Below are 25,099 nucleotides of genomic sequence, written 5' to 3' on the forward strand. Positions count from 1 at the left end.
TGTGTGGGTGAGTTGTGCATCTGTGAATACTTGTGTGTGTGTGTGTGTGTGTGTGTGTGTGTGTGTGTGTGTGTGTGTGTGTGTGTGTGTTCCTGTAGCCTCACAATATCCAGCAGCCTTCTCTTAAACATGCCTGTCTGTCACTCGTCTCCTATCTGGTGAGCAGCAGTCTATTCCCGTAAATTTCAGCTGTATTTCCAGTCATAAGTATGGAACTTTTCTATGAAGCGGTAACAGAAGAATTCATTAATAGAAACAAACCATAAATACCAAACAAAAACAAAACTGAAACAATATAAAGTAAACCTTGATCAAAGCAGAATGTGTATAATTCGGAAATCTGCTCAAACTGTACAAGTGTTTCAGTCCCAACACATTCAATACACTTTTATATGGTAATTTTTTTTTTTATACACATGTAAACAGAATGTAAGTTTTAAGTCTTAATTAGTAATTCATTGTATAATGTGAAAAAGAGCTTATAAAGTAGCACTGTATTACAGTATACATTAGTTATTCACGACTCTACAAGGAACCCATTTTTAACTCAAAAACTGTACAGACTAGACAATGCCGTTGTTGTTGTTGTTGTTGTTGTCGTGGCCTTCAGTCCTGAGACTGGTTTGATGCAGCTCTCCATGCTAATCTATCCTGTGCAAGCTCCTTCATCTCCCAGTACCTACTGCAACCTACATCCTTCTGAATCTGCTTAGTGTATTCATCTCTTGGTCTCCCTCTACGATTTTTACCCTCCACACTGCCCTCCAATGCTAAATTTGTGATCCCTTGATGCCTCAGGACATGTCCTACCAACCGATCCCTTCTTCTAGTCAAGTTGTGCCACAAACTTCTCTTCTCCCCAATCCTATTCAATACCTCCTCATTAGTTACGTGATCTATCCACCTAATCTTCAACATTCTTCTGTAACACCACATTTCAAAAGCTTCTATTCTCTTCTTGTCCAAACTATTTATTGTCCATGTTTTACTTACATACATGGCTACACTCCATACAAATACTTTCAGAAACGACTTCCTGACATTTAAATCTATACTCGATGTTAACAAATTTCTCTTCTTCAGAAACGCTTTCCTTGCCATTGCCAGTCTACATTTTATATCCTCTCTACTTTGACCATCATCAGTTATTTTGCTCCCCAAATAGCAAAACTCCTTTACTGCTTTAAGTGTCTCATTTCCTAATCTAATTCCCTCAGCACCACCCGACTTAATTCGACTACATTCCATTATCCTCGTTTTGCTTTTGTTGATGTTGATCTTATATCCTCCTTTCAAGACACTGTCCAGTCCGTTCAACTGCTCTTCCAAGTCCTTTGCTGTCTCTGACAGAATTACAATGTCATCGGCGAACCTCAAAGTTTTTATTTCTTCTCCCTGGATTTTAAAACCTACTCCGAATTTTTCTTTTGTTTCCTTTACTGCTTGCTCAATATACAGATTGAATAACATCGGGGAGAGGCTACAACCCTGTCTCACTCCCTTCCCAACCACTGCTTCCCTTTCATGCCCCTCGACTCTTATAACTGCCATCTGGTTTCTGTACAAATTGTAAATAGCCTTTCGCTCCCTGTATTTTACCCCTGCCATCTTTAGAATTTGAAAGAGAGTATTCCAGTCAACATTGACAAAAGCTTTCTCTAAGTCTACAAATGCTAGAAATGTAGGTTTGCCTTTCCTTAATCTTCCTTCTAAGATAAGTCGTAGGGTCAATGCCGTTACGTGGTGCAAAACTAAGAAAAGAGATTGGGCACAGCGCGGTGCTGAGGGTGTGGACATCAAACCACGCCACTCTGTGCAACAACAGACATGTTACACACAGTGTCGGTACATCAAAGAAAATGGTTGGCAAGTGCTCTGTTTGTCAGTGTTTCTAGATTCTCATAATAATGACACAGATGGGTGCACACTGGAACATTACTGTGCCCCTATGACCACGATGGTGCAATCTGTGCAGTGAAAGAGATGGGGATTGCTCCATTAAACAATGGTTTTACTCAGCAAGGTCAAGCATTCCAAAGAAATGCACTACCTGTATTACTTGCTGCCAATTTCAGTCAGCTCGTAGCACTTTAAGTGATAACATGATGTCAAACAAAAAGTGTATGTCAGTAACACTTACTGAAAAGATTACGGTAATCACAAGGCAAGTGAAAGAGAAACTCTCTACGCGTGAAGCAATGATGCATTTCAACTGTGGTAACACACAAGTTATGATACCTTAAGAAACGTGGATAAGAGATGGAATGAATGGGTGAAAGGGAATGGTCAAATGAAAATAAACTTAAACAAGATGGGAAAGGAAGAAATTACCGAGATAGTTTGGGAACGGTTTTGTAAGTGCGTAGGCAACAAACTTGCCTTCATCTGGACCCATGTCGCAGATTAAGGCTCTGGAAGTCCTTGAAGAGCTTGAAAATAGAGCTTAAGGCACCCACAGGATGGCTGGACAGTTTCAGAGCTAGGCACAACATCGTGTGGAATGAAATATGTGAGGATGCTAAAGATGTACAAGGAAGTGTAGCAACATAATGGAAGACAATACTGTACAACATAACTGCAAATTATGACCCGAAAGACATGCTCAATGCTGATGAAATGGGACTGTTTCATCACGCACTGCCTTCAAAATCTCTCGCAATTCCAAGTGAAAAATACACAGGCAGAAATATGCCCAAAGAAATGCTCACTGTACTAATGTGTGGAAACACATTAGGTGAAATGGAAAAGCCATTGGTGATTGGAAAGGTGACAAAATCACATTGTTTCGAAAACATACATGCCAGTAAGCTAGCAGTCACACGATGAAGCAATAAAAGGCCATGGATGGTCAGCGGTCTTATGGAAGAATGATCGGGCTCTTTCACTGCCACAATTAAAAAAGTACACTATGAAGATCTTTACCTAGACACTGCAACCTACCAATAGAAGTTATCAAATGTGTCACTGGCTTGGTTCCCACCAAGTTCAACCAACCTCACAAACCCATGGACTAGGTGTTTATTTACACATTTCAGTTCTGTTATAGGCATAGTCTCTTATTCTTAGTGTTGAAGAAGCCGAAAGTGCATTTGCTCTTACGCAGTCTGTTTCTGTCCTGGATGCAGTAAACTGGATTGACTAGCAGTAAGGGAAATAAAGCCCGAAACTGTTGCCAAGTGCAGCAAAAAAAGTGGTGTTTGTAGGTCAAGAACAAGACACTTTTTCGGTCATTGAAGCTCAAGAAAATGCAGCAGCATCTGCTGAATTAATTCAAATGAAAAACATTTCATGTAGTGCAGATGACTGACTACATCTGAAGTAATGAGTTTGCCAACTCACTCCACTTTTACTTCAGATGATCAGGATGAAATTAAGTAGAAGAAAAGGAGCAAAATGATGTCTCTAGAAAAATTAATATGCCTGAAGAACCTATCACACATATAAACAATGTTATGCAATTTGCAGCACACGGCATAGACATTAATTCAGGCAGGCTAGGAAAAACTCTTACCTTCGTAGTCTCGGATGTTATCAAATTCAGCATATGTTAAAATAAAGGACTAAGTAAGGAACACGTATTTTTTTGTTTTCTCCAAAATTATAAAGTGCTGTATCTCTGGCACAGTTCTAGATTTTTTTTATTTGTAAGATAATTGCCTTATGATTACAAAGAAACCCTCCATTTTGACTCTATACAGAGTTCTGAACAGTTTTCATAATTTGTAGAAAATTTTTTTTTTCCAAAAATGCCAATCCATAAAATTTTGATTTTTTTTTCTGTTGAGTAGTACCATACAGTTCTACATTCCCTGAAAAGGAGAGCTTCCACCTTTAGGTTGAACAGGTTTTATAAACAACTGAAATTTTTGCCATACACAAAACCTGTTTTATTACCACATTATCACGTAACAGGCTCATGAAAATAAAAACCTAACCTTATTTAACATAATTTTCGTTTTGAAAGATGAGTAAGAGACTCGTTTTTCAAGCATTTTAAATGGTTCCAAAATGTATGGGAAAGGTCCAAAGTCTTAAGGGTTTCAATTTACACAACTTCTGAGAACCCTGTGATACCTTCCTAATGAATCAATAGGAACCGGAGCACTTACAATCTTCAAAACAGTGTGGTTGGTTTAAAAGAGGGTGGGTGAGGGAGGGGTGGGGGTGTGGGGGGGGAGGGGGGGGGGGGGAGGGAAGGGACCAAACTGCGAGGTCTATGGTTGCTCCCGGTAAAATAATTACACAAGGGAAAGAAGAAAAGACAGGAGACGTACAGCACAATAACAGGAGAAAGAGAGAACTAGAAGAAAAACAGGACAACCAACACTACAATGGACAAAACAGGAAAAATAACCGCAGAGAAAAGCAAGAAAAAGGTACAAGGGTTAAAAACAAGAGAGCAGATGACCGTGGCTGGCCAACCAAGAGAGAAAAAAAGGAAAAGCCAGCCACTCTGCGACTCATTAAAACATCCACCCCTAAAAGCATTAGAGTGGAGAACACAAAGGGACAAAGGACATATGCGAAACCTTATATACAATGACAAAACCCACTGCCACGTACAAAACGTAAAGCTAAATTAGCCGATGAGGCGTTGTCAGCTAAAATTAATGGCAACGATCCCAGTAACTGAAGAGTCCATCGCAGAGCAGCCAAAGGACAGCCCATCAAAATATGGGTCACTGTCAGCTGGGCGCTGCACCGACACTGAGGAAGGTCATCACGGTGCAGGAAGTAGCTGTGTGTGACCCAAGCGTGGCCGACGCGGAACTGACAGAGAACTACAGATTCCCTGCGCAAAGCCCGCATGGAGGACTGCCACACATTTGTAGTCTCCTTAATGGCACGCGATTTTGTTGTGTGTGCTGAGGTTATGCCATTTCATCTCCCAAAGCTGCAAAACCTTGCGGTGTAGTACTAAATGCAGGTCAACTGCAGAGAAACCGATCTCTGTAAGCAGTTTCTGCATAGCCTGTTTGGCCAGCCTGTCGGCAAGTTCATTGCCTGGGATCCATTGTGACCTGGGGTCCACACAAACACCACTGAATGACTGGACCGTTCCATGGCATAGATGGAGTCCTGGATGGTTGCTACTAAAGGATGACGAGGGTAGCACTGGTCGACAGCTTGTAGGCTGCTCAAGGGGTCAGTACACAGAAGAAACGACTCCCCAGGGCATGAAAAGATGTGCTCAAGAGCAGGAGATATAGCCACCAGCTCGGCAGTGAAAACACTGCAGCCATTGGGCAAGGAATGATGTTCTATACATCCTCCATGGACATACGCTAAGCTGACATAACCATCAGCCATCAAGCTATTGGTGTAATACAGCTCGTGGACTTGGTACATGTCAAGAATCGAGAGGCAGTGGTAGCAGAGAGCCACAGGGTTCACTGAGTCCTTAAGGCCACGTGAAACGTCCAGGCGATGCCGCGGTCTAGGTATACACAATGGAGGTGTACATGAATAAATGTCAAGTATAGGTGGTAAAGGCAAGGACTCCAGTTCGGAGAGAAGGCATCACACATGAACTGCAATTGGAAGCCCTGACCTGGGCTGCCGATGAGGGAGATGAACCGCGGTGGGTGGGAAAAGGAGATGGTGATTCGGATGCGCAGAGGAACTATGAACATGTGCAACATAACTGGAGAGCAATTGTGCATGCCTAACCTGCAATGGAGGGACTCCGGCCTCCACCAAGACGCTGGTCACCATACTTGGCCTAAAAGCTCCCGTCGCTAAGCGAATGTCACAGTGGTGTACTGGGTCGAGTAAACACAATGCTGAGGGCGATGCCGAACCATAAACCAGTCTCCCATAGTCAAGGTGGAATTGAACAATGGCTCTGTAGAGCTGCAGCAGTGTAGAACAATTTGCACCCCTGTTGATGCTGATCAGGCCCAGAGGGCATTGAGGTGCTGTCAGCACTTCCGCTTAAGCTGATGGAGGTGGGGAAGCAATCGGGCGTCAAAAACCAGTCCTAAGAATCGATATGCCTCCACTTCGGTGATTGCATCGACATTAAGGTAAAGTTCTGGTTCCGGATTAATGGTACGATGCCGACAGAAGTGCTTAACATACGACTTTGCGGCCAAAAACTGGAAACCGTGGGCTAGAGCCCATGACTGCACCTTGTAGTGGCTCCCTGTATGCGCTGCTCAGCAACACCATTACTGGTGGAGCAGTACGAAACGCAGAAGTCGTCTGCATACAGAGAAGGTGAGACGGACGGCCCTACAGCTGCTCCTAGACCATTAATGGCTACTAAAAATAGAGATACACTCAAAAAATGTTCAAATGTGTGTGAAATCTTATGGGACTTAACTGCTAAGGTCATCAGTCCCTATGCTTACACACTACTAAACCTAAATTATCCTAAGGACAAACACACACACCCATGCCCGAGGGAGGACTCAAACCTCCGCCGGCACCAGCCGCACGGTCCATGACTGCAACGCCTTAGACCGCTCGGCTAATCCTGCGCGGCAGATACACTCAATACGAAGCCCTGCAGGACACTATTCTCTGGGATATGGGTGGAACTACGGGAGGCACCAACATGGGCCACAGAAAGTACAAAGTGACAGGACATTTTTGGTAAAAATTGGGCACGGGCCTCTGAGACTACACTCGTATAATGTGGCAAGGATATGTCATCGCCAGGTGGTGTCATACACTTTTTGTACATCAAAAAAGATGGCAACCAGGTGTTGGCGTCTGTAAAAGGCTGTTCAGATGGCTGACTTGAGGTACACAATATTATCAGTGGTAGAGCGACCCTGGCAGAAGCCACCCTGACATGGAGCCAGTAGGCCATGTGACTCCAGGACCCAACCCAACTGCCGACACACCATACGTTTCAGAAGCTTACGAAGAATGTTGGGTGAGGCTGATGGGCCAATATCTATCCACATAAAGCGAGTTTTTACCAGGTCTGAGCACTGGAATGATGGTGGTCTCCCACCATTGCAATGGAAAGACGCCATCACACCAGATCTGGTTGAAGATGACGAGTGGATGTCACTTGCAGTCCAATGAGAGATGTTTAACCATGTGACTGTGGATCCGATCTGGCCCAGGAGCTGTGTCGGGGCAATGTGCAAGGGCACTGAGGAGCTCCCACTCTGTAAATGGAGCGGTATAGGGTTCACTGTGGCGTGTAGTGAATGAGAGGTCTTTACTTTCCGTCTTCTGTCTGAGGGTGTGAAGGGCTGGGGGGGGGGGGGGGGGGGTGTAGTTCTTCAGTGCAGGGGCTCGAGCATAGTGTTTAGCAAAGTGCTCGGCAATCGCGTTTGCATCGGTAGATAACACACCTATTATATTAACACCGGGAACACTTGTTGGGGTCTGGTACTCGATAACACATTTGATCCTTGCCCAGACTTGGGAAAGTGACATATGGCACCCAATGGTAGAGACATATCTCTCCCAACACTCCTGCTTCTGTTGTTTGATAAGTTGGTGAACACAGGCACGAAGCCGTTTCAAGGCTATGTGGTCCTCTAGGGAAGGGTGCCAGTTACGCTGTTGGGGAGCTCACCAATGATCCTTAATTGCTGCAGTGACTTCCAGCGACCACCAAGGTACTGCCTTTCGGAGAGGGAGGGGGGGGGGGGGCTGGGTGGCACCCTAAAGAGCAAGGAATTGTGTTTTTTGCCACAGAAACTATTGTTGAAGTCACCTGCTCAACCATCCCACTGATGTTACTGTGTGGGGCAGAGTCAACGGTGACCCCAGAGGTGAAAGTTTTCCAGTCTGCCTTGGTTAAAGCCCATCTGGACAGGCGTCCGTGGGCCTGATGCTGGGGCAGTGAGAGGAAGATGGGGAAGTGGTGACTACCCCACATGTCATCTTGTGCTCTCCAGTGGATAGATGGGAGAAGTCCTGGGTGGCAAATCGATAAATCAATGGCCTAGTAACTACCATGAGCCACACTGAAATGTGTGGCAGCCCCAGTACTTAAGAGGCAGAGGTCGAACTGAGACAGTGAAGTTTCAACATCTCTGCCTCGGCCAATAAGCACGGTGCCACCCCCCAAGGGGTTGTGGGCCTTAAAATCTCCCAGAAGTAGGAAAGGTTTACTGAGTTGATCAATTAGTGCAGTTAATACATTCAGGGATACTGCACTATCTGGAAGAACATATACATTGCAGACAGTTATTTCCTGCGTCGTCCTTATTCTCATAGCCACAGCTTGAAGAGGGGTTTGAAGGGGCACAGTTTCACTACAGACCGAGTTGAGGACATAAACGCAAACTCCTCCTGACACTCGATTATAGTTGCTACGGATCCTGTAGTATCCCTTATAGCTGCGGAGGGCAGGGGTCCGCATTGCCGGGAATTAGGTTCCCTGGAGGGCAATGCAGAAAGCAGGTGTAAAGCTTAACAGTTGCCGTAGCTCATCCAGGTTGGGGGAAAAAACTGCCATAATTCCACTGGAGGATGACATCATCGTGAGACTGGGAAGGCATGGAATATTCAATGAGGCAATTTACGCCTCAGGATCACCTGCTGCCACCAACATTTTGCTTGAGTAGTCTATATCCATTGTGTCTAAGGGTCCGGTGAGATCTAGGTCCTCGGTGGACACCCAAATCTCCACCTCGTCCGCAGATGCAGTGCTTGTAGTTAGTGGTGGTGTGGGTACCATCACAATTCCCTTGGTCTTGGGGACCTTATTTTTGGATTTCTCTCGCTGCTCCTTGGGTTTCCCCTGGCTGGGATGACTTCACTGATTCAGTCTCTAGGACTGAGGATGAGCGTGAAGCCCTATTGACCAGTTGCTGTTGGGCTCTTCAGCCACTGGCGAGTGTCATCTTTCCCACTAGCAGACTTACACTTTTCAGGCTCATAAGTGGGGACTGGTATCCCCAATGGTTTGGCGGGCGCGGGGGGGGGGGGGGGGGGGGGGGGGGGGGGGGGGGGGGGGGGGGGGGGGGGGGGGGGAAATGTTGCTCTTGAAGCAGGTGGTGCGGGAGCAACGGGGAGGGAAGTGCCCCCCCACCATCAATGGGGCAGGTGTAGTCTTCTGGTTCCGAGAGGCAACAGGAATGCGAGGAACTGATGGGGCAACAACTGTTCTTGTAGTAGCAGCGTAAGAGGTGGTCATAGCCACAGGATGTAGGCACTAAAATTTCCTCTTAGCCTCAGTGTAGGTCAGTCAGTCCAGGGTCTTACATTCCACGATTTTCCTCTCTTTCTGTAAAATCCTGCAGTCTGGCAAGCAACGTAAATGGTGCTCTCAGCAGTTGACACAGGTGGGAGGCGGGACACATGGAGTATTGGGATGTGATGGACACCCACAATCTCGACATGCTGGAAGTACAGTACTTAAAGCACCTCACTCGGGGAGGAATATATGGCTTGACGTCACAGTGGTATACCATACCTTGACCTTCTCAGGCAGTGTGTCACCCTCGAAGGATAAGATGAAGGCACTGGTGGCAACCTGATTTATCCCTCGGGCCCCGATGGACGAAATGAACACCTCGCTGCTTTAAATTGGCACGCAGCTTGTCATCAGACTGCAGAAGAAGGTCCCTGTGGAATATAATACCTGGGGGGTGATGGAACAGAAACATCCCTCAATTTGTCACAAGTGAGTAATGCCCATACATATCAGGTACCAGGGTGAATAAGATTCACTGCCATCCTTAGTGTGGCGTTCCTCCTATGTTGTGACCAGGGTGGGGAATGATTTGGGGTCATATTTCTTAGCACTGAAGTTAGACTTTGCCCGCTTAGAGACTGCTGGCGACAAACCACCAGCAAGACATGACATACAACACTCCATGGCGTATCATCCGCCCTGATGCCACCCATTCCAACCAGGGGCCCTCCCCACGGGTGCCACCTAGCCTCAGCAAGGGCCACCTGGCAGGATGGCCACTGCCGGGAGTCCCGATGCCCCAGGGAGATAGGCATCTATTCCATGGCATATGTGGGGAATTAACAGCGCAGGCATCAGCAGAGCGATCCCTGTGTTGTCAGGCGCTACAACCAACAGGGTACATGGTGGCCCCACCACAACCGACTGGCTACCACGCTGGATATGAGGTGCTAGTAAGTACATGGTCGTCGTCGGTGCAGAAAGCAACACTGCATAGTGCATGGTGGAAAAGATACCCAGGAAGGTGTCCCCTCACCCAAGAGGTGGAGACTGAGCAGGACTGCAATGGTATGGCGAGAAAGTGGGCTAAACATCTCAATGCACAATCGACATGATGCACCATGTAACACGCTTTTCCTCAATTGGCTTACTCTTCGGAAAAATTTTGAAAAATGGAGGTCAAACATGATGGGGGGACTACCACACAAAGGCCGAAACGTGCGAGTCTCCTTTTAATCGCCTCTTGTGACAGGCAGGAATACCTTGGGCCTCTTCTAAACCCTGGACCCGCAGGGGTCAAAGCATTGTGAACACGAAGTGGGCACTGATTGTGTTGTTGTTGTCCTTCAGCTGGAAACCTATATCCAGCAGCTGGTCCATGTGGTAGCATGAAGTTCACTTCAATTTCATTTAACTCATAACTGGTGTCTATAATCTCCGCAATCCACCAGTCAGAGTCATACACACATGCCAAAAACATCCCCCTTCTCAGGTTGTGAATCTGAATATTATCCTGCAGTTTCTGAGGTGTTGGCTGAATGAACGAAATTTTTTCTTTCTTGCTCTTTAAAGTGCATACAATACAAGTTTATCCACCACTTTGTGAGTCCAAAAATGTGCCTTCTGAATTCCTTTAATGGGAGTTGTTTGTTTGGACCATTCTTCTTTTTTCTGCTCAAGGAATTCTTCGATTTCCTCTTTGGACAAAACAATGAGTGCTGTAGATGTGTAAAATTTCACGACTCTCATAAAATTCTCAGCATTCTGAATTGCAGTTGTACTTGGTCTAGAAAGATTATGTTTCACAGCATGGTGCTTCAGCAGGCCTCCTACACCATCACAAGGCCCCTTCCTGTGACCAGTAGCACTGTATACCCATTCAGTTGGCACAAGCGACTTAATTAATTCAAACAGCTGGTAACGATTTTTGAAATGACGAGGAGCACCATCAGAAATAATGGTGGTCTTCTCTGCCCCTGTTTGCAGTTGAAGAATTTTGCGCATTGCTAGCAAAGCATGTGCTGAGTCATATCCTGTGTCGTCACTTGTAACTGCAACACTTGTGGTCTTGTTTTGAAAATATGTCACTCCTGTAAAAAAAAATGAAACCTGATCATTACTCCAATGATACCCTTGTACTTCTTGTGGGAGAATTACAGACCAGTTCTCAGCAAAATCACAGTGAAGCACTAAACATAGTTCTTCAGCCTGTAAAGACCCTTTCACTTCTGCAATGTGTTGTGGCAATTTCTTCAGATATTGGTGTGTTACTGCTTTCACTGACCATTTACCAAGTCCATCAATGAAACTGTCAAAGGCAACAGTTTTCTTGATAGTTTATTTTCCTCTCATGTCTGCATATGTAAGTTCTGCAGAGTTATCTGCTACATCTTCCAGACCAAGTGTCTAAAGGCAGTCCTCCCTTTCCAGGTCAGTCACCACACTCTTAAACAAGTTTCTCGCTTTATATCACAGACTAATAATGACTTCACACGCCCAACCAAGGTGTCATATGTCATGTGCTCCCGTAAATTCTTCAAAGTTACCACACAAAGTTCAAAATTCATGCAGTACACACATAAACAGACATCTCTAGGTGGGTGTGGAACTATCCACTTATGTCGTAGTGCATAAATCTTTGATCTTCCAATATGTGAAGTTGTGTAGTTGTTCTTATGAACTGCAAAAGTTTCTTTAATACTGCATGTCATGTACACTATGTGATCAAAAGTATCTGGACACCTGGCTGAAAATGACTTACAAGTCAGTGGCGACCTCCATCGTTAATGTTGGAATTCAGTATGGTGTTGGCCCACCCTTAGCCTTGATGACAGCTTCCACGCTTGCAGGGTTCAATCACATGCTGGAAGGTTTCTTGGGGAATGGCAGCTCATACTTCACGGACTGCTGCACAGAGGAGAGGTATCGAAGTCAGTCGGTGAGGTCTAGCACGAAGTTGGAGCTCCAAAATATCCCAAAGGTGTTCTATAGGATTCAGATCAGGACTCTGTGCAGGCCAGTCTATTACAGGGATGTCCAGGACTCTGTGCAGGCCAGTCTATTACAGGGATGTTATTGTCATGCAACCACTCCGCCACAGGCTGTGCATTATGAACAGGTGCTCGTGCGTGTTGAAAGATGCAATCACCATCCCCGAATTGCTCTTCAACAGTGGGAAGCAAGAAGGTGCTTAAAACGTCAATGTAGGCCTGCATTGTGAAAGTGCCATGCAAAACAACAAGGGGTGAAAGGCCCCCTCCATGAAAAACATGACCACAACACATAATACCACCACCTCATAATTTTACTGTTGGCACTACACACTCTGGCAGATGACGTTCACCGGGCATTCGCCATACCCACACCCTGCCATTGAATTGCCATTTGGTGTACCGTGATTCGTCACTCCACACAACGTTTTTCTACTGTTCAATCGTCCAATGTTTATCCGAGGCATCGTTTTGCATTTATCGGGGTGATGTGTGGCTCACGAGCAGCCGCTCAACCATGAAATCCAAGTTTTGTCACCTTCTGCCTAACTGTCACAGTACTTGCAGTGGATACTAGTGCAGTTTGAAATTCCTGTGTGATGGTATGGATAGATGTCTGCTATTACACATTATGACCCTCTTCAACTGTTGGCCACCACTGTCAGTCAAGAGACGAAGTCAGCCTGTACGCTTTTGTGCTGTATGTGTCACTTCACATTTCCACTTCACTATCACATCAGAAACAGTGGACCTAGGGATTTTTAGGACTGTGGAAATCTCGCGTACAGATGTGTGACACAAGTTACACCCAATCACCTGACCACATTCGAAGCCCGTGAGTTCTGCAGAGCGCCCCATTCTGCTCTCTCACGGTGTATAATGGCTACTGACATCACTGATATGGAGTACCTGGCAGAAGGTGGCAGCACACTGCATGTAATATGAAAAACTTAAGTTTCTGGGGGTGTCCGGATACTTTTTATCACCTAGTGTACCTCTTCACTTTCACAACTTTTTGACCTTCAACTGTTACAGTTATAGTGTCTTTTTTGTTGGCACTCTGGCGATAACAGTCTGATTTATCTTTCAGATAAAATGACTGTGTTATTTGAGCTTGAGCTGCTTCTACAGGATGACCATAATAGGGATCTGGTCTTCCAAAGACTCCTTTTACAGACCTCACATTTCTTGATTAGTCTACCATGTACTTCTCTGGAATAATAATAGTTCAAACTTGCACCTTTTCACTTTAGGATGCACAATATTCAACAGCTAAATTGATTTCTGTGAAAAATTCCTGACAAGAGATGCTAGAGTGCTTTGGTTCAATTTCTTCTGAAAATGGAATTTCTACTTTGAAGAGTGTGGTCAGTTTTGCTGTAGTGTATTCATTCATAGCTTTAGTAACTTCTCTGCCCTTTCTTGATGCACAGAGCGTATGACTCGACTTCGCTGACCACAGTTTCTTGACAGGACTATGAGAGTCGTTGACTGATTCAGGGTATTTAATTCTTCCTCTATTGATGCAAAATCTGAATCATCTGCAGCATGGGAAGTTTCACCTTGTTCAGATACTATCATTGTTGTTATTCTGTCAAAACATTTAGAACACAAAAAGTCGTCACTAGAAACATCTTCACTTTGAAACGCAGTCTTCAAATGATAACCCTTATTCCCAAACTGAACAAAGTGTTTTTTGTTTGTCTTATATATCAATCTTTTATGGATATGCAAATAATCAGCGCATTTCTCTCTCGTGTCGCCCAAGTCAGAAAACATTTCAAACAGTCCTTTTCACAAAAAACACTACAACTGTGTCAATTGGTAAATTCCACGCAAAAACACAGAACTCACTGGATGGTTTCAGGTTTCTTAGAAGCTTCTTCAGTAAACAAATTAGCACTGAACAACTACAATACAGAAGCCTGCAATGAACAACCATGACAAAGAAACAGACAAGAAACTACAACAGAGTGTAAGAAATATCTGCAACAATGAAAGTGAAAAGAAATAACTGTAACAAAGAAAGTGACATGAAATAACTGCAACAAAGACATTAGAAATAAACGTTGTAACAAGAAATTAGTAAGAAACAACTTCAGTGAAGACATACATTACCCTTAAAAGTTAAACAAATTAAAATAAAACTGTCCAACTTAAAAGTGGAAGCTGTCCTCTACAGAGAATATAGTACTCTATGGCATTAATCAACTGAAAAAATCTAACTTTTTTGGATTGGAATCTTCGAAAAAAAAAATCTTTCTGTAAATTACAATAAAAATTCAAAAGGCGACAGTAAAAGAACTTTGACACATGTGTCAAAACAAACTTCTGTAATCATAAAGCAATCATCTTTCAAATAAAAAAAACTATAAAAAAATATCTAGAACTGTTAAGAGAGATACAGCATTTTAAATTTTTTTCTGAAATTCGCATATTTAAAATTGTGTTCACAGTGTCATCTTTGAAGGCCTAAATCTTGGGGCTGGAATTTTTTTTCAGAGAAAACAAAAAAATACAGGTTTCTTACTTATTCATGAATTTTAACATATGCATAACATTCGAAACTATGAAGGTAACCCCCTGCCTGAAGGGATACAGATTATGCCATACATAAATTCTCTCTAGCTGTTGCAACGATTGTATAGTGCTAAAAATTAAGTAGAAAAACAATTCTGAACAAGAAATTCAACCACGTTTCCCTCTTTGAAATGTGGGTAAAACATCGAAATAACATAGCAGTAACATGTATGCGCATACATTAATACATGAATTTAGTGTACAAATATAGAAAAGCTGTACCCGTATTATTTAGCAGTCAGCGTAATAGTCAAAGTCTTCTGTTGTACAGTAAATGAACATCCACTGTGCAGGAATGAAGGTACGTAAATATATGCTTAATTACAAATTTATACTTTCGTAATATAATAATTCCAATCCCAAAGAAAGCAGATGTTGTCAGATGTGAAAATTACCGAACTATCAGTTTAATAAGTCACAGCTGCAAAACACTAATGCGAATTCTTTACAGACGAATGGAAAAACTGATAGAAGCCGACCTCGGCAAAGATCAGTTTGGATTCCGTAAAAATGTTTGAACACGAGAGGCAATACTGACCCCACGACTTATCTTAGAAGAAAGATTAAGGAAAGGCAAACCTACATTTCTAGCATTTGTAGACTTAGAGAAAGCTTTTGACAATGTTGATTGAAATACTGTCTTTCAAATTCTGAAGGTGGCAGGGATGAAATACAGGGAGCGAAAGGCTATTTACAATTTGTACAGAAACCAGATGGCAGTTATAAGAGTCGAGGGGTATGAAAAGGAAGCAGTGGTTGGGAAGGGAGTGAGACAGGGTTGTAGCCGCTCCCCGATGTTATTCAATCTGTATACTGAGCAAGATGTAAAGGAAACAAAAGAAAAGTTCGGAGTAGGTATTAAACTCCATGGAGAAGAAATAAAAACTTTGAGGTTCGCCAATGACATTGTAATTCTGTCAGAGACAGCAAAGGACTTGGAAGAGCAGTTGAACGGAATGGATAGTGTCTTGAAAGGAGGGTATAAGATGAACATCAACAAAAGCAGAACGAGGATAATGGAATGTAGTCGAATTAAGTCGGGTGATGCTGAGGGAATTAGATTAGGAAATGAGACACTTAAAGTAGTAAAGGAGTTTTGCTATTTGGGGAGCAAAATAACTGATGATGGTCGAAGTAGAGAGGATATAAAATGTAGACTGGCAATGGCAAGGAAAGCGTTTTTGAAGAAGAGAGATTTGTTAACATCGAGTATAGATTTAAATGTCAGGAAGTCGTTTCTGAAAGTATTTGTATGGAGTGTAGCCATGCATGGAAGTGAAACAGGGATGATAAATAGTGTGGACAAGAAGAGAATAGAAGCTTTTGAAATGTGGTGCTACAGAAGAATGCTGAAGATTGGTTGGGTAGATCACATAACTAATGAGGAGGTATTGAATAGGATTGGGGAGAAGAGGAGTTTGTGGCACAACTTGACTAGAAGAAGGGATCGGTTGGTAGGACATGTTCTGAGACATTGAGGGACCACCAATTTAGTACTGGAGGGCAGCGTGGAGGGTAAAAATCGTAGAGGGAGACCAAGAGATGAATACACTAAGCAGATTCAGAAGGATGTAGGCTGCAGTAGGTACTGGGAGATGAAGAAGCTTGCACAGGATAGAGTAGCATGGAGAGCTGCATCAAACCAGTCTCAGGACTGAAGACTACCACAACAACAACAACAACTTTCATGCACGATAACTGACAAATTTTATGTACTGCTGCCTTGTGAGTTGTTTTAGTCAGGAAACTTGTCCAAGTTTGGAAATTATTTTAGTCCCATGTGATACCATTTTCAGCGAGGTTTACTGTACTTCCATCTCCACAGACAAATTGAAAAGGCAAATGCCTATTAGGAATTAATTTGGACACACAACTGAAACGGGATGCACAGTGAAACCAATTATGCATTGAACTATCACATGCGATCTACTTACTATGCAAATTAACCGTTTCACTGCTGCAGCTGCACTCTCTGATTTACATGCTGAGGGCCACTTTTGTTATGGCTTTACTGCTCACCAAAAGCTGGTGTCTGCACTGAGAGATGTTGTTCCCGTTGATATGAAATACTTATAAGCCAATTTTTTGAAAACTATTGGGTGAAAGCTCAGGACGCATACAGATGTCCATTGCACTGTAGGAAAACACAAGCGGCACTTGTATACACATCCACAGCACCTAGGGAACAGCGTAGCAGGACACGTATACACATCCACAGCAGCGAAATGGTTAAAATCATGTGTTAGTAAGAAACAGCTTCAGTCTTCATATTAAACTTTCTTGCAATCGCACTTAACTTATGGAAATATCTTGTGGGTCAACTCTTTTGGTGTAAAAACAGTTTATGTGGGAAAAAAAGCAGTGACAACAATTAAAGGCATTCTGAACTTAATCATGCCAGTCACAGTAAAAAAAAAAAAAAAAACAACTCTGTGTCCCCTCTATATTAATGCTGGTCCCCTTTCAAACTAACCCTGGTACTGAGAGACCTACTATAAAGTTTGTAGGAGGAGTAGGAAATTAGTGTTTAATGTCCCGTCGACAATGAGGTCATTAGAGACAGAGCACAAGCTCAGATTAGGGAAGAATGTGGAAGGAAATCGGACTTGCCCTTTCAAAGGCACCATCCTGGCATTTGCCTGAAGTGATGTAGGGAAATCACGGAAAACCTAAATCAGGATGGCCAGACGTGGGATTGAACCGTCGTCCTCCCAAATGCGAGTCCAGTGTGCTAACCACTGCGCCACCTCACTTGGTAAAGTTTCTTTGAGAGGTATGCACAGAATCTACTAATCGGAATCTGTGTTTATAAAGTAGAAGAGTTCTATAATAATGTGGTATCATAAAAAAAATTAAAAAATAAAAAAGTTAATTTTTCATGTAAAATATAAATGTAATGTCTAATTTTTAATGTAAAATTTTGTTATTGTACACCTATCAAAATGTACATGATCTGTGGTTGATAACACCTCCTTGAACACTAGTCTAAAGTCTAACAACTGTACCATACCACTTTATCTTACTTTAAGAAAGACACCTCAAAGTTTGTATGGAACTGCTGTCTCCAATGACTTTGACATCGACGGGACATGAAACCATATCTTTTTTCCTTCGTTTTATGGAACAGGTGTTTTATTCAACACTTGTAATTATCCTGATATTTACTTCCAGATATATAAATAGCATGTGGTACAATGAAACATAATTACTTGATCTATCAAAAAACAGAATTTTCCGGTAAAGCAACACAAATAACATACTAATGTAACGAATGCTAAGAGAGAGAAAGAAATAGGGGCAAAGCAGATGTAATGAAATCTGTATCCAGTATGGTAGGAAGTAGCAGTGATACTGTGTCCTCATTAGACAATTATTGCACAATGAGAGTGATCTATTGTTATCAAAATTGCAACAGCCACTATAAATAAATTTAATTACTCATACCATGAAATGTAGACGGTAACATACCTAGTCTCCCAGTTGGTCGCAGTTTCGGCATTTCTCCCTTGAAAAGACCACCAAGGCCATTGTTTTTTGGGAAATCTGTGCTGCTGCTGTTGAATCTAGTGCTGCTACTGCTGCTGAAGTTAGTGCTTCCATTAATGCTACTGCTGTCTGAACCTTTGACTTTCCCTGCAAAAAATATACTTCAATGGACAACATCCATTACTAACAAAGAGGTTACAATGTATAAACTGTACAACAAATACGAGACACTGAAAGTATACAAATTTTTGACACCTGAAATTAACCAAAATGAAGATAAACAGCTCCAGCAAGAGTGTACAAATGCGTCAGAAATAAAAGTTTTAATCTGAATGTAAAAGAGACAGTGGGGGTTTGTTCATTTTTCTCTTATTTGTTGCTTTTCATAACATTAGTACTATCATACAATCACAAAATATTAATTTTCTGTTAGGCAACAGTATGACACTGGAAGTTCACTAGTATCTTACCACTTCTTGGACTGATAACATTGCTTTAATAAATATACTCAATAATTTATGTAATTAATTATAATTAATACCTAATTTTGGAGCAATTCAGGAACATAATGGACATTCAAAATCAAAGTGTTGGACTACATCTGAATCTCAAATTTCATAACTACAGAAACTAAATGCCACACATCCCATACAATGAAAAATAATGTCACTGTTCAGATAAATAAAATGTTGTAACAAATATCCCTTGTTTGCGTTCAATGCATAAGTTGGAGAAGGTGTCTTTCGTACACATTAAAGGGATTTGTACTTTCCTAGAGGATGGTGCTTGATTTACCAACTCCACAAAGACAAACTTTATTGCATTGTCAACATACAATGACCCATAAAATTCAATACGAAAACCAGGGCGATGTAATTGAGGACAATATTATGGAAATGGAAGAGGATGTAAATGAAAATGAAATGGGAGATACGATACTGCGTGAAGAGTTCGACAGAACACTGAAAGACCTGAGTCGAACAAGGCCCCGGGAGTAGACAACATTCCATTAGAACTACTGACAGTCTCGGGAGAGCCAGTCCTGACAAAACTCTACCAACTGGTGAGCAAGATATATGAGACAGGCGAAATACCCTGAGACTTCAAGAAGAATATAATAATTCCAATCCCAAAGAAAGCAGGCGTTGACAGATGTGAAAATTACTGAACTATCCATTTAATAAGTCACAGCTGCAAAATACTAACGCGAATTCTTTACAGACGAATGGAAAAACTGGTAGAAGCCGACCTCGGCGAAGATCAGTTTGGATTCCGTAGAAATGTTGGAACACATGAGGCAATACTGACCTTACGACTTATCTTAGAAGAAAGATTAAGAAAAGGCAAACCTACATTTCTAGCATTTGTAGACTTAGAGAAAGCTTTTGACAATGTTGACTGGAATACTCTCTTTCAAATTCTGAAGGTGGCAGGGGTAAAATACAGGGAGCAAAAGGCTATTTACAATTTGTACAGAAACTAGATGGCAGAGTCGAGGGGTATGAAAGGGAAGCAGTGGTTGGGAAGGGAGTAAGACAGGGTTGTAGCCTCTCCCCGATGTTGTTCAATCTGTATATTGAGCCAGCAGTGAAGGAAACAAAAGAAAAATTCGGAGTAGGTGTTAAAATCCATGGAGAAGAAATAAAAACTTTGAGGTTTGCTGATGACATTGTAATTCTGTCAGAGACAGCAAAGCACTTGGAAGAGCAGTTGAACAGAACGGATAGTGTCTTGAAAGGAGGGTATAAGATGAACATCAACAAAAGCAGAACGAGGATAATGGAATGTAGTCGAATTAAGTCGGGTGATGCTGAGGGAATTAGATTAGGAAATGAGACACTTAAAGTAGTAAAGGAGTTTTGCTATTTGGGGAGCAAAATAACTGATGATGGTCGAAGTAGAGAGGATATAAAATGTAGACTGGCAATGGCAAGGAAAGCGTTTTTGAAGAAGAGAGATTTGTTAACATCGAGTATAGATTTAAATGTCAGGAAGTCGTTTCTGAAAGTATTTGTATGGAGTGTAGCCATGCATGGAAGTGAAACAGGGACGATAAATAGTGTGGACAAGAAGAGAATAGAAGCTTTTGAAATGTGGTGCTACAGAAGAATGCTGAAGATTGGTTGGGTAGATCACATAACTAATGAGGAGGTATTGAATAGGATTGGGGAGAAGAGGAGTTTGTGGCACAACTGGACTAGAAGAAGGGACCGGTTGGTAGGACCTGTTCTGAGGCATCAAGGGATCATCAATTTAGTATTGGAGGGCAGCGTGGAGGGTAAAAATCGTAGAGGGAGACCAAGAAATGAATACACTAAGGAGATTCAGAAGGATGTAGGTTGCAGTAGTTACTGGGAGATGAAGAAGCTTGCACAGGATAGAGTAGCATGGAGAGCTGCATCAAACCAGTCTCAGGACTGAAGACCACCACCACCACCACCACCACCACCACCACCACCACCAACAACATGAAAACCAGCATACACAACAAATTATGAGACACTACAATCATTATGTATCATTCACTTTCAATGCCAGGATTCCAAAAAACATAGTTATCCAATGTCACTGCATTTTTAGTAATTGTCTTGTGGTAATTGTTTGCAATGCGTTGACTTTTCTTAAGATCATCAGTGAATACAGAGCCAATCTCCGATTTAAAAAGTGAAAAGCTAATGTCATCATGACAACAATAAACAGTAATAGGTGAAACCTCACACAAAAACAAATCTGTGAACAAAAAGAGGCACAGTGATGAAAAAATTAGTCTCCAATGTCAGACTTTGAAGCCTACACTACGCTGTATGTCCACGGAGCCATTACCTGTCAATGTCATCATTTGAATGCGGTATGGAAGGGCGTGTGATCAACAGACTGCATTTCCAGATTTCTGAACTTTGTACCCACCATTACATCCAGTAACTACTATCTAAAGATTAATCTTTTGAGACGAATATGTCTATCTACTTGTTGGTTGAACTTTCTTTAGTGGCAAAATATTGTCAGATCTGAATTGTAATAACTATGAGAGTTATAATGTGTGAACAATGGCTGAGCTCACAACTGATATATCATGTCTGTACATGTTTGTCATATAGTATTCGTTTTGGCTGTGCTATCATCATACCAGTGCAGGCACATGTGCATGACTGTTGCAAATTAGCTTTGTGTAAAGTTATATTCCAACCACCAAATATTGTTGTGTTGTCAACCGGTGGTGAAACACTGGGCATCAGTACGTGTACATTGATGGAGGGTGCTACAGTCGACTGGTTGGTTGCTCAATAACATCACAGAGATCAAGAGATGGAAAATCACAAGCGAACAGTGCAAATTATTTTGTCAAGGCCATCATTGCACGAGAGTTCAGCTTTGCTTGCAGTGTGTGCAGTCAGTTATGCTTCCCATGCAATTTGAAAAGAGTAAAGGCTTGACATCACACTATACTGGCAGAAGCATTCCTCAATTATATGATCTTTCTACAAGTAGTAATTTTACTAGGAGTCCTGATGGCAGGTGGTTGTCCATACTAAGTAGATCAAATGGCTTCTTGTACCCACTGAAGCCAAATAAACTGCCACCATTGGATACCATTATTAGTTGGCTCATATCACCCAGAGTGATATTTATGCAGCTCAAGCACTTGGAGCATGGAGGTGCACTGGGAATTGTTGGGTCAATTATCAATGTGCCCATTGGTGTAGATCAGACAGTTAAACAGCTGTCTCGCCACTTGGTCAATGGTTACTCAATGGAATATAAAGATGCAGCTTACACGCATGTTTTTGTATGTTAGTGGAGAGGTTATAAGGTCTTGTGAAGAAATGGCTGTAATATCCTACTCTATCAGCTCTACAACATTACAATCAACTGAATTGCTTTGAAAGAGCTCAGTGAGAAGGCACCAACTAACAATGATGCTCTGATCGAGATGCTCAACTACGAAGTCAAGACAGAGTGCTTAATGCCCAAGGAGAGGACACTTCTATGGAACGAAGATTTGTGTGTCAACAGAACTCCAGCACAATCAAATATGCTGCTGAATATAATCTACAAGATGCATGTGGAGGAGCTGTTACTTTCATCCACTTACTACAGTGTAGTGCATTTCTTCACGGCAGCAGTAATGGTCACACCATATGTGGTAACTAACAGTGACGTGCATCATCGAGACCATCAGGCTATGACACCACATCATGTCATCTGTATGGTTATGAAGATCCTATGATTGCGGGTCATATAAGCCATGTTCAGATGTGTTACAGTTTGAGTCACAAACAAAGGTGGTCGGGTTTAGGCTCATTTTGTGCATCTATGTCACGCATTCTCCAACAGCCAATGAGAATTCAGTAGTGTTCTGCTGTGAATATTGTACCCAATGTGATCATAGTAAGTTATTTAGCAAATTTGTATTCCATTTGTTGGGGATTGTCATGACTGATCGTGGTGATAAACGACAAATTCTGCATAAGCAAGTAGGAGACATAATTTGCAGGATGCATGTTTACATCACGTGCAAACCACATGTATGCAAATACCGCAACTGATGCCTGGATCCGGCAACAATGCAATACCGTCCGTTTCTTGACCTGCGCAAAATGCCACCATTCGTGGATGGTACTACGGTAACACAGAAAACAACATGTTGCATGATCAAGGAGAAACAATATCTTGAGTCATGTATACAGAGAAATCTGACATTTCTGAAAATGGTACAAAACAGCATTCAATATTGATTGAATAGTAAGATGCTACAACAACTTGGAAAGCCAACTTTGTTCCTTACAGTAAGCATGAATTAAATATGTTAGCTGAAGTTGCTCAAGATGGCAAGTCAGCAAAATCCAAAACATGAAGGCAAAAATCCTGCTGCTGCAGCAGCAGTAGCAGCAGCAGCAGCAGCAGTGCAGATCTTCACTGGCATGAACTGATCTACAAGATGTGAGTTAATGAACGATAACTCTGTGATGCGTTGTATCTACTTCTACAAGCTTGCTGGAGTTACGAAGCGCCTTTGCGAAACCTCTTTCAGCCGCTACCACTATTTCCTCCACATAGAATTCCAATAACACTGTGCAACTCATTAGCGATTTATTTACTGTAGCGAAGGAAGGTATGTCAGAGCTGAACAACTACACTCTACAGACTCCTCGGTACACATTTACCTGCACCAAATTTGGCGAAATATCTTGCCATTTTAACACACCATCCCGGCCCATAGATATGACGCATGAGCTGCTTCCCATAACACTGATTGATGGCCTTGTTCAGCTCTGCACACTCATGCCAAGAATTTGCACCAAAAGCTGGAGACACTACCTCACCCAGTTCTTGATAGCCACCAAGTTGACCATGCTCGAGTATCTAGATATAATCAGAGCTAGCTTGCACATGCCAATGTTCACCTTTAAGTGAGACATGCCACAAATTATGACCAACATCTTTAATCCTTTTACTTCTGATGTGCTCATATAAAAAGAAATGGACATTCCATTTACACTCCAAATGTACAGTCGTGCAGCGTACACTGTCAAGTATGTAAATGAATCAGCAAGGGATATCGGTGATCTAAAAAGGCAACTGCTTTCGGCATATGGAGGATCAACCTGAATTAAGTGTGCAGGACAGTTAAAGAGCTCTTACCTCAAGCTGCTCAACTCAACTGAGATGTCATTTAGTTATGAGGCTACCTAGTATCTGCTTCCCAAACATATGAGTAAGAGCAGCTGCTAAGTCATTTACATACCCACCGTGTGGCCACAAGAGCAGTACAAGTCTTGCAAGCAAAACTCTCAACTTGATCAAGAGGGTATCTATCAAGACTCCATGAATGTGTGGGCCAGGAACATCACACAAAAGTATGAGAAGTGATCCACACACACAGAATTGCTATGCCTGACTGATCTTGTGACCAAGTCTGGTGTGGCAGTTGAAGATAGCAAAATGAAAGCTGATGTTTTAAATTTCACGTTCATGAAATTGTTCACACAGGAGAACCGTACAAACATACCGTCATTTGGCCATCCGACAGACTCCATATACACAATATAGTAATAAGCACTCCTGGCATAGAGAAACAAATAAATCACCAGGCCTGGATAGAATCCAAGTTTGATTTTACAAACAGTACTCTACAGCACTGGTCCCTTACCTATCCTGCATTTATCACGAATCTTTTGCACAGCACAAAGTCCCAAGCAACTGGAAAAAAGTGCAGGTGACTACAACATATAAAAAAAAGGTAAAATAATGAAGGCGTAAAATTACAGACTAATATCCCTAACTTCAGTTTACCGCAGAATCCTTGAACCTATTGTCGGTTCAAATAGAATATTCTTTCCTGAGACTGAGAAGCTTATGTCCATGAATCGGCATTGTTTTATAAAAGTTCAAATATAATACTCTTTCTTGAGACTGAGGAGCTTGCTTACATCCGTGAATCAGCACTGTTTTATAAAGTATCGCTCGTGCAAAACTCAGCTTGTGCTTTTGTTACATGATATACTGCGAACAATGGATGAAGGGCAACACGTAGATTCCATATTTTTAGGCTTCCGGGAAGTATCTGACTTGATGTCCCAGTACAAGCTGTTAACAAAGGTCAAATAAGTAGAATAAGTTCACAGATATGTGAGTGGCTTGAAGACTTCTTGGGTAATATAACCCAGTACATTGTCCTTGATGGTGGGTGTTCATCAGAGACAAGGGTATCGTCAGAAGTTCCCTGTGGAAGGGTGATAGGATCACTGTTGTTCTCTATATACTCAAATGATTTAGCGGACAAGGTGGGCAGCAACCTGTGGTTGTTTGCTGATGATGCCATGTGGTCGAAGTCACTGTAGGAAGATACAAGATGACTTAGACAAAATTTTTATTTGTTGTGGTGAATGGCAGCTAGCTCTAAATGTGTAAAAATTTAACTTAATGTGAATGA

General features: G+C 42.2%; 1 protein-coding gene across 3 annotated transcripts in view; it reads right to left on the bottom strand.

Moving 5' to 3' along the window:
- LOC124605164 (WAS/WASL-interacting protein family member 2-like) overlaps positions 1-25,099 on the bottom strand; it is an 84,717-nt gene that overhangs the window by 45,840 nt on the left and 13,778 nt on the right. For all 3 annotated transcript variants that reach the window (XM_047136651.1, XM_047136649.1, XM_047136650.1), the window contains exon 3: positions 18,148-18,312. In XM_047136651.1, coding sequence (XP_046992607.1) covers positions 18,148-18,312 — 165 coding nt within the window. The remainder of the gene's footprint in view (positions 1-18,147; positions 18,313-25,099) is intronic.

The sequence above is a fragment of the Schistocerca americana genome, chromosome 3 (assembly GCF_021461395.2).
Source record: "Schistocerca americana isolate TAMUIC-IGC-003095 chromosome 3, iqSchAmer2.1, whole genome shotgun sequence".
Classification (NCBI taxonomy): Eukaryota; Metazoa; Arthropoda; class Insecta; order Orthoptera; family Acrididae; genus Schistocerca; species Schistocerca americana.